At 45.3% G+C, this 18022-nt stretch overlaps 1 protein-coding gene across 2 annotated transcripts in view; it reads left to right on the forward strand.

The window, feature by feature from the left end:
* LOC139539053 (voltage-gated delayed rectifier potassium channel KCNH8-like) overlaps window positions 1-18022 on the forward strand; it is a 196129-nt gene that overhangs the window by 158373 nt on the left and 19734 nt on the right. For both annotated transcript variants that reach the window (XM_071341747.1, XM_071341748.1), the window contains one exon: window positions 16007-16221. In XM_071341747.1, coding sequence (XP_071197848.1) covers window positions 16007-16221 — 215 coding nt within the window. The remainder of the gene's footprint in view (window positions 1-16006; window positions 16222-18022) is intronic.

Consider the following 18022-nt stretch of genomic DNA (forward strand, 5'->3'; position numbering starts at 1 on the left):
CAGCTGATGCATCTTCCGGAGTAAATGTCTTATATCTAATATCTACAGGCTAATCTGTATTGATGGGCACTAGGCCTATTGGTATTAGTGAAATTACATATTGAAATGTTGAATTACATTAGCCTAACTAGACTCTGAATTATTGTCGTTGGAAAAGTCATTCATGGCCACGTAATGAAATAACAAATGAAATTTTAAGTACCCTGACCTACACACACACACATGCACAGACACACAGAGTTGAGTGTGTGACAGACTGACAAAGGATAATTTCCCAGTAGACTGGCCAAAGTCGAGTCAATTTCACAGAGGTGACGTTCACTCAGACAGACCTGGAGACTGGGAGGAGAACTAGCTGATGTGGAAACTAGGAACATGAAGGAGAGGAGAAAAGGAGGAAAAATAAAAGGAAAGGCTAGAGATGTTCTGTTAGATTCAAGTAAGAGAGATAAGAGAACAAAAAGAACAACAAAAAAACAGAAAAACAAATAAGTGACTGAGTAAAATAACATCATATAGGCAGGAATCAGTAACGGCTCCCCCTCCCACGGCCCCCCTCCCACGGCTTCACCTCCCACGGCTTCACCTCCCACGGCTTCACCTCCCACGGCTCCCCCTCCCACGGCTTCACCTGCCACGGCTTCACCTGCCACGGCTCCCCCTCCCACGGCTCCCCCTCCCACGGCTCCCCCTCCCACGGCTCCCCCTCCCACGGCTTCACCTGCCACGGCTCCTCCTCCCACGGCACCCCCTCCCACGGCTTCACCTGCCACGGCTTCACCTCCCACGGCTGCCCCTCCCACGGCTCCTCCTCCCACGGCTCCCCCTCCCACGGCTTCACCTGCCACGGCTTCACCTCCCACGGCTGCCCCTCCCACGGCTCCTCCTCCCACGGCCCCCTCCCACGGCTTCACCTGCCACGGCTTCACCTCCCACGGCTGCCCCTCCCACGGCTCCTCCTCCCACGGCTCCCCCTCCCACGGCTCCCCCTCCCACGGCTTCACCTGCCACGGCTCCCCCTCCCACGGCTCCACCTGCCACGGCTCCCCCTCCCACGGCTTCACCTGCCACGGCTCCCCCTCCCACGGCTCCTCCTCCCACGGCCCCCTCCCACGGCTTCACCTGCCACGGCTTCACCTCCCACGGCTGCCCCTCCCACGGCTCCTCCTCCCACGGCTGCCCCTCCCACGGCTCCCCCTCCCACGGCTTCACCTGCCACGGCTCCCCCTCCCACGGCTCCACCTGCCACGGCTCCCCCTCCCACGGCTTCACCTGCCACGGCTCCCCCTCCCACGGCTCCCCCTCCCACGGCTCCCCCTCCCACGGCTCCACCTGCCACAGCTTCACCTCCCACGGCTTGGTAGATTTGAACACTGATTAGTGGCTAAATTGGAAAACAGTGGCTGTACAGTAACATGCTATAATGACGCAAGGGGTTCAGAGTCTCCGCTTCACAGCTCTCTATGGGTTTTGACTGACACTTGAGCAACTTTTGTAAATGTTTTGTTGTCTGAGTGAGGGAAAGACTGTAGATTAATGTTTTGTTGTCTGAGTGAGGGAAAAGCTGTAGATTAATGTTTTGTTGTCTGAGTGAGGGAAAAGCTGTAGATGAATGTTTTGTTGTCTGAGTGAGGGAAAAGCTGTAGATGAATGTTTTGTTGTCTGAGTGAGGGAAAAACTGTAGATGTATGTTTTGTTGTCTGAGTGAGGGAAAAGCTGTAGATGAATGTTTTGTTGTCTGAGTGAGGGAAAAACTGTAGATTACGAGGACTCAATGTATTTAGCAAAATGAGACGGTGAAGATTAGAATGAATACCGCTTTGATGTCATACAAGCAAGCCAAACACCCAGGAGTACAAATGTGCACCTCACATTTCCATATCATAAAACTCATGTGATACACAGTGTGAATGTTCACGATCACTATGTTTGATGTATAGTTACAAGATGCCATGGCGTTATACCCTGGGTTGTCCTGAACAGAAAGAGACCATGTTTGTTATATTGTGAAGTATCTGAATGCACTCATGATTCAATTCTATGCGACCAAGATGACCATCTGCTTCTCTGAACTGCCTTGTGAAAGAATAACACTGTAAGATGTTGTTTTATAACCTAGCCAGTCATGTTGGCAAGAGAACAAGCTTTCAAATGATGCCCACCTGACCCAGATTGTGATTTGGACCGTTTTTGGATTGCGTAAATAGCAACAGTAATTGTGTGATGGCAGGGATGCAGGGCTGTGTTCCAAAGAATACAACCACAACTGCGCTTGCTCTAGTTCCTCAATGGCACCGCCAGGAGAGCTCAAAAAAGCACCTTATAGTTTAAGACTTCTTTGAGTCATAAAAGTGCATTGAAATTGAGTAGGTACTGTGCACACTTTGGAGAGGTGTGGCCACTTGGAAACACTAGTTTCCACCAAACATCACACAAGCCATTGTCAGAACATTCTTATTATGTTGCTGTACAGTAAATGTAAAATGCACACCAAATCAACGGTGTAATGTTTTGGAGTCTTGTCAGGTGAAATGTTGTCCTTACCTTTCCTCTAATAATTTCCCATAATCCCCAAACTGTTCCCTTTTAATTGCTGCCATGGTTTTGCATATGCTTTCCATAATTGTTCAATTTAGCCCTATCCATATAGGCCAGTTCCCACATGTGTAAGGAGTTAAGGGGATATTGTGTGTAAATCTCTCTCTATGCCACAGTGTCAGACAGATAGAAGAGGGTCTGAAACACTGGGCTGGTAGATAGCTGTATGTACTGCTGACTGCTCTGCTGTGACATGTGAAGACATTCAAATAACACACACACACAGTCACACACAGGGGCAAGGTTGAGACTGCGGCTATCTTCCTTCCTCCAAACATGGCTACCACAGTGCCTGACAGCCCTTAACTGCTGCTATACACAACTATCCAACAATCACACAACTGTAGAACACACACACACAAACTCAACATGTAGCATCCACACACGCAAACTCAACACCTAGATAGACTCACAGGCTTAGTCAGTCACTCACACACACAGGCTCAATCAATACATTTTCCCCCCACATTTTTTTGTTTATGTTGTGAATTATGCACAGTAATCCTCCTATCTCCAGAGAGAAGAGCCACCTATCCTTCCTGTCCCTGTAGACACACCTTATATCAGACCACACACACACTCTTCTTATCTAACCACACATGACACACGGCTTATAGAACCACATAACTTCTCCATTAAGACTGCAATATGCTGCACATACACACACAGTCTGCAGTAGGCTGTACATATGTTTCTGGCACACTCTGCTCTGTAAAGAACACCAGCAAAATGAAGGGGTACCATGCATCACTTGAAACTCCTTCACCAGGGATATTCAAATCAGGGCTCAAGGTTAGCAGTGCTGCTGTTGGTTTTCTTCTTTCCCTGGAAGTGAAACCGGAATCACTCCCTGATTAGAGGGGAAGGGTTGAAATCCAGCAGTGCTGCGGACCTCGAGGCCCTGCTCTTCACCTCAATGTTAAAGTAAAAAACATGTTTCCATTTTTAATGATCTTAAAGTGGTACATGTGGGACATCGTCACATCACATGAGGAAACTTAGCAGCTATTTTGATGCTAACTGCTAGCGTACTGGACTTCATTACACTGGACCTTTATCATTACACTGGACCTTTATCATTACACTGGACCTTTATCATTACACTGGACTTCCATCATTACAACTGGACCTTCATCATTACACTGGACTTTCTTCATTACACTGGACTTTCATCATTACACTGGACTTTCTTCATTACACTGGACTTTCATCATTACACTGGACTTTCATCATTACACTGGACTTTCTTCATTACACTGGACTTTCATCATTACACTGGACTTCTGTCATTACACTGGACTTCCATCATTACACTGGACTTTCATCATTACATTGAACCTTTATCATTACACTGGACTTTCATCATTACACTGGACTTTCTTCATTGCACTGGACTTTCATCATTACACTGGACTTCTGTCATTACACTGGACTTCCATTATTACACTGGACCTTTATCATTACACTGGACCTTTATCATTACACTGGACCTTTATCATTACACTGGACTTCCATCATTACACTGGACTTTTATCATTACACTAGATTACACTGTACTTTCATCATTACACTGGACTTTCATCATTACACTGGACCTTTATCATTACACTGGACTTTCATCATTACACTGGCCTTTATCATTACACTGGACTTCTGTCATTACACTGGACTTCCATTATTACACTGGACCTTTATCATTACACTGGACTTCCATCATTACACTGGACCTTTATCATTACACTGGACTTCCATCATTACACTGGACTTTCATCATTACACTGGACCTTTATCATTACACTGGACTTTCATCATTACACTGGACTTTCATCATTACACTGGACTTCTGTCATTACACTGGACTTTCTTCATTACACTGGACTTTCATCATTACACTGGACCTTTATCATTACACTGGACTTTCTTCATTACACTGGACTTTCATCATTACACTGGACTTTCTTCATTACACTGGACTTTCATCATTACACTGGACCTTTATCATTACACTGGACTTTCTTCATTACACTGGACTTTCATCATTACACTGGACCTTTATCATTACACTGGACTTTCATCATTACACTGGACTTTCTTCATTACACTGGACTTTCTTCATTACACTGGACTTTCATCATTACACTGGACCTTTATCATTACACTGGACTTTCATCATTACACTGGACTTTCATCATTACACTGGACTTTCATCATTACACTGGACCTTTATCATTACACTGGACTTTCACCATTACACTGGACTTTCACCATTACACTGGACTTTCATCATTACACGGGACTTTCTTCATTGCACTGGACTTTCATCATTACACTGGACTTCTGTCATTACACTGGACTTCCATTATTACACTGGACCTTTATCATTACACTGGACTTTCATCATTACACTGGACTTCTGTCATTACACTGGACTTCCATTATTACACTGGACCTTTATCATTACACTGGACTTTCATCATTACACTGGACTTTCATCATTACACTGGATTACACTGGACTTTCATCATTACACTGAACTTTCATCATTACACTGGACCTTTATCATTACACTGGACTTTCATCATTACACTAGATTACACTGTACTTTCATCATTACACTGGACTTTCATCATTACACTGGACTTTCATCATTACACTAGATTACACTGTACTTTCATCATTACACTGGACCTTTATCATTACACTGGACTTTCATCATTACACTGGACTTTCATCATTACACTGGATTACACTGGACTTTCATCATTACACTGAACTTTCATCATTACACTGGACCTTTATCATTACACTGGACTTTCATCATTACACTAGATTACACTGTACTTTCATCATTACACTGGACTTCCATTATTACACTGGACCTTTATCATTACACTGGACTTCCATCATTACACTGGACCTTTATCATTACTCTGCTATCAAACAATAATGAGCCTATATGCAGGGGGTATCGGTACCGAGTCAATGTGCGGGGGTACAGGTTAGTCAATGTGCGGGGGTACAGGTTAGTCAATGTGCGGGGGTACAGGTTAGTCAATGTGCGGGGGTACAGGTTAGTCAATGTGCGGGGGTACAGGTTAGTCGAGGTAATTTGTACATCTAGGTATGGGTAAGGTGACTCTGCATAGATAGTGTAAAAACAAATGGAGGGGGGTGTCAATGTAAATAGTCCAGGTGGCCATTTGATTAATTGTTCAGCAGTCTTATGGCTTGGGGGTAAAAGCTGTTGAAGAGCCTATTGGTCCTAGACTTGGTGCTCTGGTACCGCTTGCCGTGTGGTAGCAGCGAGAACAGTCTACGACTTGGGTGACTGGAGTCTTTGACAATTTTTTGGGCCTTCCTCTGACACCGCCTAGAATATAGGTTCTGGATGTCAGGAAGCTTTTGGAATTGAATTGAATTTATTGGCCCCAGTGATGTACTGGACCATACGTACTACCCTCTGTAGCTCCTTGCGGTCAGATGCCGAGCAGTTGCTATACCAGGTGGTGAAGGATGCTTTCGATGGTTCATCTGTAGAACTTTTTGAGGATCTGAGTACCCATGCCATATCTTTTTAGTCTCCTGAGGGGAAAAAGGTGTTGTAATGCCCTCTTCGCCACTGTCTTGGTGTGTTTGGGCCATGATAGTTTGTTGGTGATGTGGACACCAAGGAACTTGAAACTCTCGACCCACTCCACTACAGCTGCGTCAATGTTAATGGGGGCGTGTTCGGATCGCCTTTTCCTGTAGTCCACGATCAGCTCCTTTATCTTGCTCACATTGAGGGAGAGGTTGTTGTCCTGTCACCACGCTGCCAGGTCTCTGACCTCCTCCCTATAAGCTGTCTCATCGTTGTTGGTGATCAGACCTATCACTGGTGTAAAATACTCTATGTGCATAATGATGACGGGTGTGTGTTTGCGCAAATCCGTACGTGGAAGGCCAGGAGCAGAAGTGTGTAAGTGTTTGAGGGTGATGACATGAGCAAGAATAAGATCACAGACACGTGTATGTGTCTGTCTGTAACAGGGGAATGATGATACTCAAGGCTGCACTTTGAGGAATAGCACCGTGTGTGTGTGTGTGTGTGTGTGTGTGTGTGTGTGTGTGTGTGTGTGTGTGTGTGTGTGTGTGTGTGTGTGTGTGTGTGTGTGTGTGTGTGTGTGTGTGTGTGTGTGTGTGTGTGTGTGTGTGTGTGTATATATATGAAGAGATAAGCAAGCAGCCCCTGTGTCAACTGGCGTGTGAGTCTGCGTGCTTGGACTGCTTAGTGGTAAGCTTAAGAAGCAATTATGTTGACAAAAGTTTTATGATTACTACTAGGGATGCAAAGGGTCAGAAACTTTCCAGTAAATTTCTGGAAATTTTCCAGACATTTTCCATGGGAAGTTAAGCCCGGGAATTTTGCTTAAATTCATCAAAGAATTACCTTATAACAGTCAACTTTTTTTGTGGGATACACATGGCAATTCTAGGTCTTGTGGCATATTTTGGTTAAACTATCCCCAAATCAATTGAATGTCAACCCTCTGCATGCACAGTGCATTCTTCCATCACATGTACAGCTGCTTCTCAAGATCTTGCACACTAATGAGATGCTATTGAGCCCACACTACCACACTGTCTGAGCCAAGGACTACATGCTTTCTGGTAAGTTTTGATTACAATACTGGGTGGGGTGAATATATTTTATATGACATACATTACTTTTTGTTAACTAGTAAATAGTAGCCTACAGCAAAGTGTGTTTAAATTATTTCTAACTTGTTAACAATTTCTGCTAGTTAGTTTTTGCTACCTTGTGGATTTTAGCTTGCTTGAGCCCGCTAACTGAGGAGTGTTAATTCACCTGTTTCCATACATGTTTCATTTTATAACATTTATCTTACAAAGGAGTTGTTTAATCTAACTGCTTAACTATTTATCAGGACCTGGAATTGTATTTTCTTTTTTTTTTTTTACTAATTTTTAAAATAATCTTTACAGGAAAATGCCACGGCCACTATCTGATGTGTGGAGATATTTCACTGCAGCTAATGTAGAAGGAAAAGCTGTGTACATTTGCAAATACTGTGCCAAATCATATGTGAAGAATGCAACAAATAATGCAGAATCATCTGGCCAAGTGCATAAAATTCCCTGAGCGCTCACAACAAGCAACCTCTGACAAAAGTCCCTCTACTTCTTTTCGAGGTGAAAATGATGAATCAGACACCTTATCGAATGATGAATCCAGACATGCTTTATCTACTCATTTGCTGGATGCAGAGTTCAACAGAGTTCAAGTGAAGGTCAAGCAAATCATAGAGAAAGCAGACTGTATTGCAATGATCTCTAATGGGTAGGCAAATGTTCATGGGCTAGGAATAACTAACTACATCATCTCCGCCCCTCAACCAGTATTCTATAAGAGCACAGACACAAGGGACAACAGACACACGGGTCTCTACATTGCAGATAAGCTGAAGGCAGTCATCAATGACCTTGGACCACAGAAGGTATTTCCACTGGTGACAGACAATGCTGCGAACATGAAGGCTGCTTGGTCTAAAGTGGAGGAGTCCTACCCTCACATCACACCCATTGGCTGTGCTGTTCATGCATTGAATCTGCTCCTCAAGGACATCATGGCACTGAAAACAATGGATACACTCTACAACAGAGCCAAGGAAATGGTATGTGAAAGGTCATCAAGTTATAGCAGCAATCTATTCTTCAAAGTGAGAAGAATAAGAGCATCACATTGAAGCTGCCCAGCAATACACATTGGGGTGGTGTTGTCATCATGTTTGACAGTCTCTTGGAGGAGAAGGAGTCTCTCCAAGAAATGGCCATATCACAGTCTGCCGATATGGACAGCCCCATCGAGAGGAACTACTGGGTGATGTATTTTGGGAGAGAGTGGTAAGCAGCCTGAAACCAATAGCAGTAGCCATTGCATGGATTGAGGGAGACAATGCCATCCTGTCTGATATTCAGACTCTGCTTGCAGATGTAAGAGAAGAAAGCCGTTCTGCCCTGCCCACTTCACTGTTGCTCCAAGCAGAGGAAACTGCAGTCCTGAAATACATCAAAAAGTGTAAAGACTTCTGCCTGAAGCCCATACTCGGCAGCGTACATGTTGGACCCCAAGTATGCTGGCAAGAGCATCCTGTCTGATGCAGAGATCAGCAAGGCCTATGGTGTCATCACTACAGAGTCTCGCCACCTTGGCCTGGATGAGGGCAAGGTTTTTGGCAGTCTGGCGAAGTACACTTCCAAGCAAGGGCTTTGGGATGGAGATGCAATATGACAGTCGTGCCAACATATCTCATCAGCCACCTGGTGGAAGGGACTTTGTGGATCTGAGGCTCTTTCCCCTGGTGCCTCCATCATCCAAATCCCACCAACATCAGCCGCCTCAGAGCGCAACTGGTTCTTGTTTGGGAACACACACACACCAAAGCACACAACAGGCTGACCAATACAATGGTTGAAAAATTGGTGGCCATCCGGGCAAATTTGAGGCTTTTTGAGCCTGACAACAAGTGCCTGAAAAGTGACAGTGACGATGAGGCCTCAGAGTCTAATGTTCAAGAGGTGTACATTCAGGGGGCCCAGGGAGAAGACATGGAAGCCTGAGAGGAAGACAACCAAAGCTTTAGTTTCTAGACTATCATTTTACAGATGATGTTTTAGGGAGATGCGATGGATCATTGGGGATCTTTCAATATTCCCTTTCTTTTGTTGTTCAGTGAAATCATCCCATGTGAAGAGTCAACTCAATTAATCAAAGTTCAATTCGTAACTAAATAATAAATAAAAACATCTATTGGAAGGATTTAATCATTTGCAATTATGTCTACTTATGATAAGGTAAATGGTTTATGTTTCTGTCTCCATATGATATGGTAAATATATCCAATGCAAAAAACATCTACATTTAAATGGTATTAATATTAATTTGCATATATTTCCGTTAATTCCCATATATTCCCGTTAATTCCCACGGAAAGTTTCCACCTCTGAATATTCCACAAAATGTGCAACCCAAATTACTACTTTATATGTTGTTGAGGCACATACCTTATTAAAATGATATTCTATGTGGATCGAGGGGTCCAGAGAGAGAGAGAGAAGGGGGGAAACACAGAGAGAGACAGGCAGAGTTTTATTTTTATTTACTTTTCTGCTCTTTTGCACACCAGTATTTCTACTTGCACATCATCATCTGTACATCTATCACTCCAGTGTTAATTTGCTAAATTGTAATTACTTCGGTACTATGGCCTATTTATTGCCTTACCTCCTCACACCATTTGCACACACTGAATATAGACTTTCTTTTTTCTATTGTGTTATTGACTGTACACTTGTTTATTCCATGTGTAACTCTGTGTTGTTGTTTGTGTCGCACTGCTTTGCTTTATCTTGGCCAGATCGCAGTTGTAAATGAGAACTTGTTCTCAACTAGCCTACCTGGTTAAATAAAGGTGAAATAAAAGAAGAGTGACAGGCAGAGAGATAGCGGCAGAAAGACAGACAGCGAGATAACGACAGGGAGAGAGTTAGAGGGAGACGGAGTTGAGGGAGAGAGAAAGAAAGAAAAAGTGAGAGAGACAGAAAAAGTGAGAGAGAAAGAGGAGGGAGAGAGACAGAGAAAACAGAGGAGGGAGAGAGACAGAGGAGGGAGAGAGACAGAGAAGGAGGGAGAGAGACAGAGAAAACGGAGAAGGAGGGAGAGAGACAGAGAAGGAGGGAGAGAGACAGAGAAAACGGAGAAGGAGGGAGAGAGACAGAGAAGGAGGGAGAGAGACAGAGAAGGAGGGAGAGAGACAGAGAAGGAGGGAGAGAGACAGAGAAAACAGAGAAAGAGAGAGAGAGAGAGAAGGAGGGAGAGAGAGACAGAGAAGGAGGGAGAGAGACAGAGAAAACAGAGAAAGAGACAGAGAAAACAGAGGAGGGAGAGAGACAGAGAAAACAGAGAAAGAGAGAGAGAGACAGAGAAGGAGGGAGAGAGACAGAGAAGGAGGGAGAGAGACAGAGAAATCAGAGAAAGAGAGAGAGAGAGAGAAGGAGGGAGAGAGACAGAGAAGGAGGGAGAGAGACAGAGAAAACAGAGAAAGAGAGAGAGAGACAGAGAAGGAGGGAGAGAGACAGAGGAAACAGAGAAAGAGAGAGAGAGTAAAGAAGTGGCACAGGGGTTGTCGTAGCAGTTCAGCATTAGGGCTATTTGGGATTAACATGTGTCCATGTCACGGGGGCTGTGTGGGAGGAGACATGGTTCAATAGACCCTAGAATTATGTAGGAGGAGTATCCCTCTAAGACAGGGTGAGAAGGCGTGGGTGGAAATGGTTCAGATAGTCAGATTATCGGTCATGGCCCTTTGTCCTACTGCTACTGGAACATCAACTAGAAACCCTCTTCTATCATTGATCTGTGTGTTCATAATGGGATTTCAGTGAGGATCATGCATCAAAGCACTTGAGGTTCTGCATCCTTATTCTCTAGATGTATTTTTTATGAATCTTCCTCTTTTCTGTCATTTCCCATCTTCCACTTTCTCCTTCCCACTATATTTCTCGCCCCCCTTGCTCCAATTTCAACGCTCCCACTCTTCACTAGCCTTGGCTATTCCTCTATTGCTGGTTGTTGTGTCTGCTCTGTCTACCTTGGACCAAACATGTGTATGTGGAACATGCAGTGGGTATAAATTATTGTCTTCCTGTCTCCTCGGACACATTGAGGTAGAGAGACATACAGAATGAGAGAGAGAGAGAGAGAAGGGGGAGAGAGGCAGGGGATAAGGAGACATACAGAGAGAAAGAGAGAGTCTGCACACTAACCAGACCATGCTCCAATGGGACTAGTCCTGCCTGTCTGCCTCACTCTGCCCCTGGGGACTTTGTGGAAGAGGACAGATAGACTTAGCTGGAAACAGTGAGTTCTTTCTGATGTCATTCAGGCAGAATAGAAAGGTGCCATCAGATGAATGGATGGAAGGATGAAGAGATGGCGAGATTAAGAGATGGAGGATTGGAGGGATGAAGAGATGGAGGAATGAAGAGATGGAGAGATGAAAGATGAAGGGTTGGAGAGATGGATTTCAAATATATCAATACGTGGAAAGGTGCCCTTTTTCAAATATAGTGCCTTATCCCAGTCTCCACCATTTGGTGACTGTTAAATCCCTCTGTACTGATCTGTCATGTATTATCCATCATGTATTCTGTCATGTATTATCCGTCATGTATTATCCGTCATGTATTATCCGTCATGTATTATCCGTCATGAATTATCCGTCATGTATTATCCGTCATGTATTATCCGACATGTATTATCCGTCATGTATTATCTGACATGTATTATCCGTCATGTATTATCTGTCATGTATTATCCGTCATGTATTATCCGTCATGTATTATCCGACATGTATTATCCGTCATGTATTATCTGTCATGTATTATCCGTCATGTATTATCCGTCATGTATTATCCGTCATGAATTATCCGTCATGTATTACCCGTCATGTATTACCCGTCATGTATTATCCGTCATGTATTATCCGTCATGTATTATCCGTCATGTATTACCCGTCATGTATTATCCGTCATGAATTATCCGTCATGAATTATCCGTCATGTATTACCCGTCATGTATTACCCGTCATGTATTATCCGTCATGTATTATCCGTCATGAATTATCCGTCATGAATTATCCGTCATGTATTATCCGTCATGTATTATCCGTCATGAATTATCCGTCATGTATTATCCGTCATGAATTATCCGTCATGAATTATCCGTCATGAATTTTCCGTCATGTATTATCCGTCATGTATTATCCAACATGTATTATCTTTCATGTATTATCTGTCATGTACTGTATCTGTTGGTCTTTTGTAGCTCAGTTGGTAGAGCATGACGCTTGTAATGCCAGAGTAGTGGGTTCGTTTCCCGGGACCACCCATATATAAAATGCACGCATGACTGAAAGTTGCTTTGGATAAAAGCATCTGCTAAATGGGATATACATATTATACTGGACTTCCTCTACTCAGGATCAAAGGTGACAGGGGTCTTCCCATGAGAACAGCTTAGTGACCCCTCAACCAGACATGTTGGTCAACATCAGTTTATAATAGTATAGTGGCCTGGAGTATATAATATACAGTATATTATAAACTGAGTGGTTTGAGCCCTGAATTCTGATTGGCTGAAAGCCATGGTATATCAGACCGTAGACCACGGGTATGACAAAATGTTTAGTTTTGCTGCTCTAATTACCTTGGTAACCAGTTTATAATAACAATAAGGCACCTCGGGGGTTTTTGGTGTATGGCCATTATACCACGGCTAAGGGCTGTATCCAGGCACTCCGCGTTGCGTTGAGGAGAAGAACAGCCCTTAGGTGTGGTATATTGGCCATATACCACACTCCCTCGGGTCGTATTGCTTAAATATAATATGGTGGTCATGCTCTCGTAGGATCCCAGTCACTGATTCCGCTCTGTGTCTCACTCTTAGAGGCTCGTCTAACTCACTCTTAGAGGCCCATCCCCTGCCCTCTAACTCAGTCTTAGAGGCCCATCCCCTGCCCTCTAACTCACTCTTAGAGGCTCATCCCCTGCCCTCTAACTCAGTCTTAGAGGCCCATCCCCTGCCCTCTAACTCAGTCTTAGAGGCCCATCCCCTGCCCTCTAACTCAGTCTTAGAGGCCCATCCCCTGCCCTCTAACTCAGTCTTAGAGGCCCATCCCCTGCCCTCTAACTCAGTCTTAGAGGCCCATCCCCTGCCCTCTAACTCACTCTTAGAGGCCCATCCCCTGCCCTCTAACTCACTCTTAGAGGCCCATCCCCTGCCCTCTAACTCAGTCTTAGAGGCCCATCCCCTGCCCTCTAACTCACTCTTAGAGGCTCATCCCCTGCCCTCTAACTCAGTCTTAGAGGCCCATCCCCTGCCCTCTAACTCACTCTTAGAGGCCCATCCCCTGCCCTCTAACTCAGTCTTAGAGGCCCATCCCCTGCCCTCTAACTCACTCTTAGAGGCCCATCCCCTGCCCTCTAACTCACTCTTAGAGGCCCATCCCCTGCCCTCTAACTCAGACTTAGAGGCCCATCCCCTGCCCTCTAACTCAGTCTTAGAGGCCCATCCCCTGCCCTCTAACTCAGTCTTAGAGGCCCATCCCCTGCCCTCTAACTCAGTCTTAGAGGCCCATCCCCTGCCCTCTAACTCACTCTTAGAGGCCCATCCCCTGCCCTCTAACTCACTCTTAGAGGCCCATCCCCTGCCCTCTAACTCACTCTTAGAGACCCATCCCCTGCCCTCTAACTCAGTCTTAGAGGCCCATCCCCTGCCCTCTAACTCAGTCTTAGAGGCCCATCCCCTGCCCTCTAACTCACTCTTAGAGGCCCATCCCCTGCCCTCTAACTCAGTCTTAGAGGCCCATCCCCTGCCCTCTAACTCAGTCTTAGAGGCCCATCCCCTGCCCTCTAACTCACTCTTAGAGACCCATCCCCTGCCCTCTAACTCAGTCTTAGAGGCCCATCCCCTGCCCTCTAACTCACTCTTAGAGGCTCATCCCCTGCTTTCCGATCTCTCGATCTCCTCTCCCTGTGTCACAGTCTTAGAAGCTCATCCCCTGGCCATTCCTGTCCTCTGTCTCGGTCCTACACAGCCCAATCTAATTTCCTGTGGGATCGGCATTAAAGCTTACAGACCGGCTCCATCACAGAGCTGTGAGAATGAGAAATACAGGCTCTTTCTACCGTTGCTCCTTTTCCCCTAATAGCACAAGACTGACTAAATATGCTTTCCGAGGAGGCTGTGGTGGTGGTTTGGCCCATAGAGTGTTTTAGATGATGAATGTGTGTCATAGATCCACATGTCAGGGTCTCTAAAGGTCAGGTGGTATTGGAATGATGACCAATTAGAGCTGTGGCACAGAGCTGTGACAGCTGCGAGGGGATATGTGTGTGTGTGTGTTTGTTTGTGTGTGTCTATGTGTGTGTGTGTGTGTGTGTGTGTGTGTGTGTGTGTGTGTGTGTGTGTGTGTGTGTGTGTGTGTGTGTGTGTGTGTGTGTGTGTGTTAGAGGTTGTGTGTGTGTGTGTATGTATGTGTGTGTGTGTGTTAGAGGTTGTGTGAGTGAGAGGGTTTTTATCTCCAAACGCCAAGCTCCCGGACTGTATCTCTAATCATAGCACACACATCAATAGGCAGGCAGGTGAGCCACATTGCAGCTCAGAGATGAATAATGGATGGATATGACATTATTAAAACACTTGGGTTATTCATCCAAAGCTGTACATAGAGGCAGGCAGAGTGAAGTAGAGAACACCATACATCTAGCCAGGTCTGAGGGGAGGTAAAGGGTTAACACAGAGCTAGAGAGGAGACAGGGGAGGTAAAGGGTTAACACAGAGCTAGAGAGGAGACAGGGGAGGTAAAGGGTTAACACAGAGCTAGAGAGGAGACAGGGGAGGTAAAGGGTTAACACAGAGGTAGAGAGGAGACAGGGGAGGTAAAGGGTTAGCACAGAGGTAGAGAGGAGACAGGGGAGGTAAAGGGTTAGCACAGAGGTAGAGAGGAGACAGGGGAGGTAAAGGGTTAGCACAGAGGTAGAGAGGAGACAGGGGAGGTAAAGGGTTAACACAGAGGTAGAGAGGAGACAGGGGAGGTAAAGGGTTAACACAGAGGTAGAGAGGAGACAGGGGAGGTAAAGGGTTAACACAGAGCTAGAGACGAGACAGGGGAGGTAAAAGATTAACACAGACACAGATGGACACACACAAACACAGGTGTACATTTTCATCATTTATTTAGTGCAATGAAACAAAGAGCCCCCCAATTACGTATGGGAAGCCATTATGACCTAAGGCCACTACTACTGATAATCATTATCCATACTGTAAACATGTACACAGGAGAACGGCTCATAATAACATCCGGAACGGAGCAAATGGAATGGCATCAATGACCTGGAAACCCTGTGTTTGATGTATTTGATACCGTTCCACTGATTCCGCTCCAGTCATTACCACGAGCCCGTTCTCCCCAATAAAAGGTCCCACCAACCTCCTGTGATGTACGCAATATACCTGAATAATTTAACTGAGCTGTTTAATGACTGCATCAAACCTACACACAGAAATAACCACCGTACACACCATCTCCACTGCCGACCCTTTCATGTTCTTTTATGATATGAGACACTAATAGGCTCATATAAAATGTCTGATGTTGGAATAATTACAAAAACTCAGTCTAAAGCACAGACTGCCTGTGATGGTTTCAAAGAGACTAACAGGTGTGTGTGTGTGTGTGTGTGTGTGTGTGTGTGTGTGTGTGTGTGTGTGTGTGTGTGTGTGTGTGTGTGTGTGTGTGTGTGTGTGTGTGTGTGTGTGTGTGTGTTCCCTCCCACCCCTCAGGTAAAGGGGACCTGATCGGCAGTGACTCCCTGACCAAGAAGCAGGTGATTAAGACCAATGCCAACGTGAAGGCTCTGACCTACTGTGACCTGCAGTACATCAGTCTGAAGGGACTGAGGGAGGTTCTCCGGCTCTACCCAGAGTACGCCCAGAAGTTCATCTCTGAGATACAACATGATCTGACCTATAACCTCAGAGAGGGTCACGGAGCTGACGTGAGTCGAACTGCAACGCAGGCATGCATACGCTGCTAAACACACACACACATGCAGTAAAAACATGCACACACACACACACACACACATGCAGTAAAAACATGCACACACACACACGTGCACACAGACACACACACTAGTACATTGTTAATTGTAATATTTCCCTCAATAAAAAGAAAAGTCATTACATTCAAAATAGAGTCCCTCTCGTCTCTGTGTGAGAGTGGTGAGACCAGAAACAAAATGGAGTCTCTCTTGTCTCTGTGTGAGAGTGGTGAGACCAGTAACAAAATGGGGTCCCTCTTGTCTCTGTGTGAGAGTGGTGAGACCAGAAACAAAATAGAGTCCCTCTCGTCTCTGTGTGAGAGTGGTGAGACCAGTAACAAAATAGAGTCCCTCTTGTCTCTGTGTGAGAGTGGTGAGACCAGTAACAAAATGGGGTCCCTCTCTTGTCTCTGTGTGAGAGTGGTGAGACCAGTAACAAAATGGGGTCCCTCTCTTGTCTCTGTGTGAGAGTGGTGAGACCAGTAACAAAATGGGGTCCCTCTCTTGTCTCTGTGTGAGAGTGGTGATACCAGTAACAAAATGGAGTCCCTCTCTTGTCTCTGTTATTTCCTAGTGCTGCAGTATAAAGCTCTGAAGGGCTTGGTTCTGATCTAGCCTGAGGGTACATTCACCTTCAAAGGGCACATCATGCACTGTATGCATAAACACTACTCACCCTAGCTCAGGCTCTCGCTTCTTAAAAACACATCCACCCTTCCGTACACACACACTTGGCTGGCTGTATGCAGCGGAGTCAAACTCAACGAGACAGGAATAGCAGCGTGCAGCGTTTTGGAGTGTGTGCTGGAGCTAAAAATAGCACGGGGGAAGGCAGGGGCTCTCCCTGACTGGCTGTGTCCCCATAGCTCCTGCTAAATTTGGATGCTGCCTGATAAAAATAGCCCAGACAGCAAGGAGGAGAGAGGGAGGATGGGGAAGAGGAGGAGGAGCATAGGGGAGGACGCGCTCCTGCCCCGACTGCCCTCATATCACCTCCTCCCTTCACAGTAACATGTTTATTTCTAGCTCCCACTTTCTAATGTCTAATCTAACCTCAGAGCCCCAGAGGAAAGTAGGGGCTGCTTCACTGTGCAGGTGTGTGTGTACATGTGCCTGTGTGTGTGTGTGTTTATGTGCCCATGTGTGTGTACATGTGCCCATGTGTGTGTGTGTGTGTTTACATGTGCCTGTGCGTGTGTGTACATGTGCCCGTGTGTGTGTGTGTGTGTGTGTGCGTTTACATGTGCCTGTGCGTGTGTGTGTGTGTGTGTGTGTGTGTGTGTGTGTGTGTGTGTGTGTGTGTGTGTGTGTGTGTGTGTGTGTGTGTGTGTGTGTGTGTGTGTGTGTGTGTGTGTGTGTGTGTGTGTGTGTGTGTGAACATGTGCCTGTGTGTGCACGTGCATGAGATTGCATACATACAGTACAATTCAAAAGTTTGGACACACCTACTCATTCCAGGGTTTTTCTTTATTTGTACTATTTTCTACCTTGTAGAATAATAGTGAAGACATCAAAACTATGAAATAACTCATATGGAATCATGTAGTAACCAAAATATATTTTATATTTGAGATTCTTCAAAGGAGCCACCCTTTGCCTTGATGACAGCTTTGCACACTCTTGGCATTCTCTCAACCAGTTTCATGAGATGGTCACCTGGAATGCATTTCAATTAACAGGTGTTCCTTGTTAAAAGTTCATTTGTGGAATCTCTTTCCTTCTTAATGCGTTTGAGCCAATCAGTTCTGTTGTGACA

The sequence above is a fragment of the Salvelinus alpinus genome, chromosome 14 (genome assembly GCF_045679555.1).
Source record: "Salvelinus alpinus chromosome 14, SLU_Salpinus.1, whole genome shotgun sequence".
NCBI classification, from domain to species: Eukaryota; Metazoa; Chordata; class Actinopteri; order Salmoniformes; family Salmonidae; genus Salvelinus; species Salvelinus alpinus.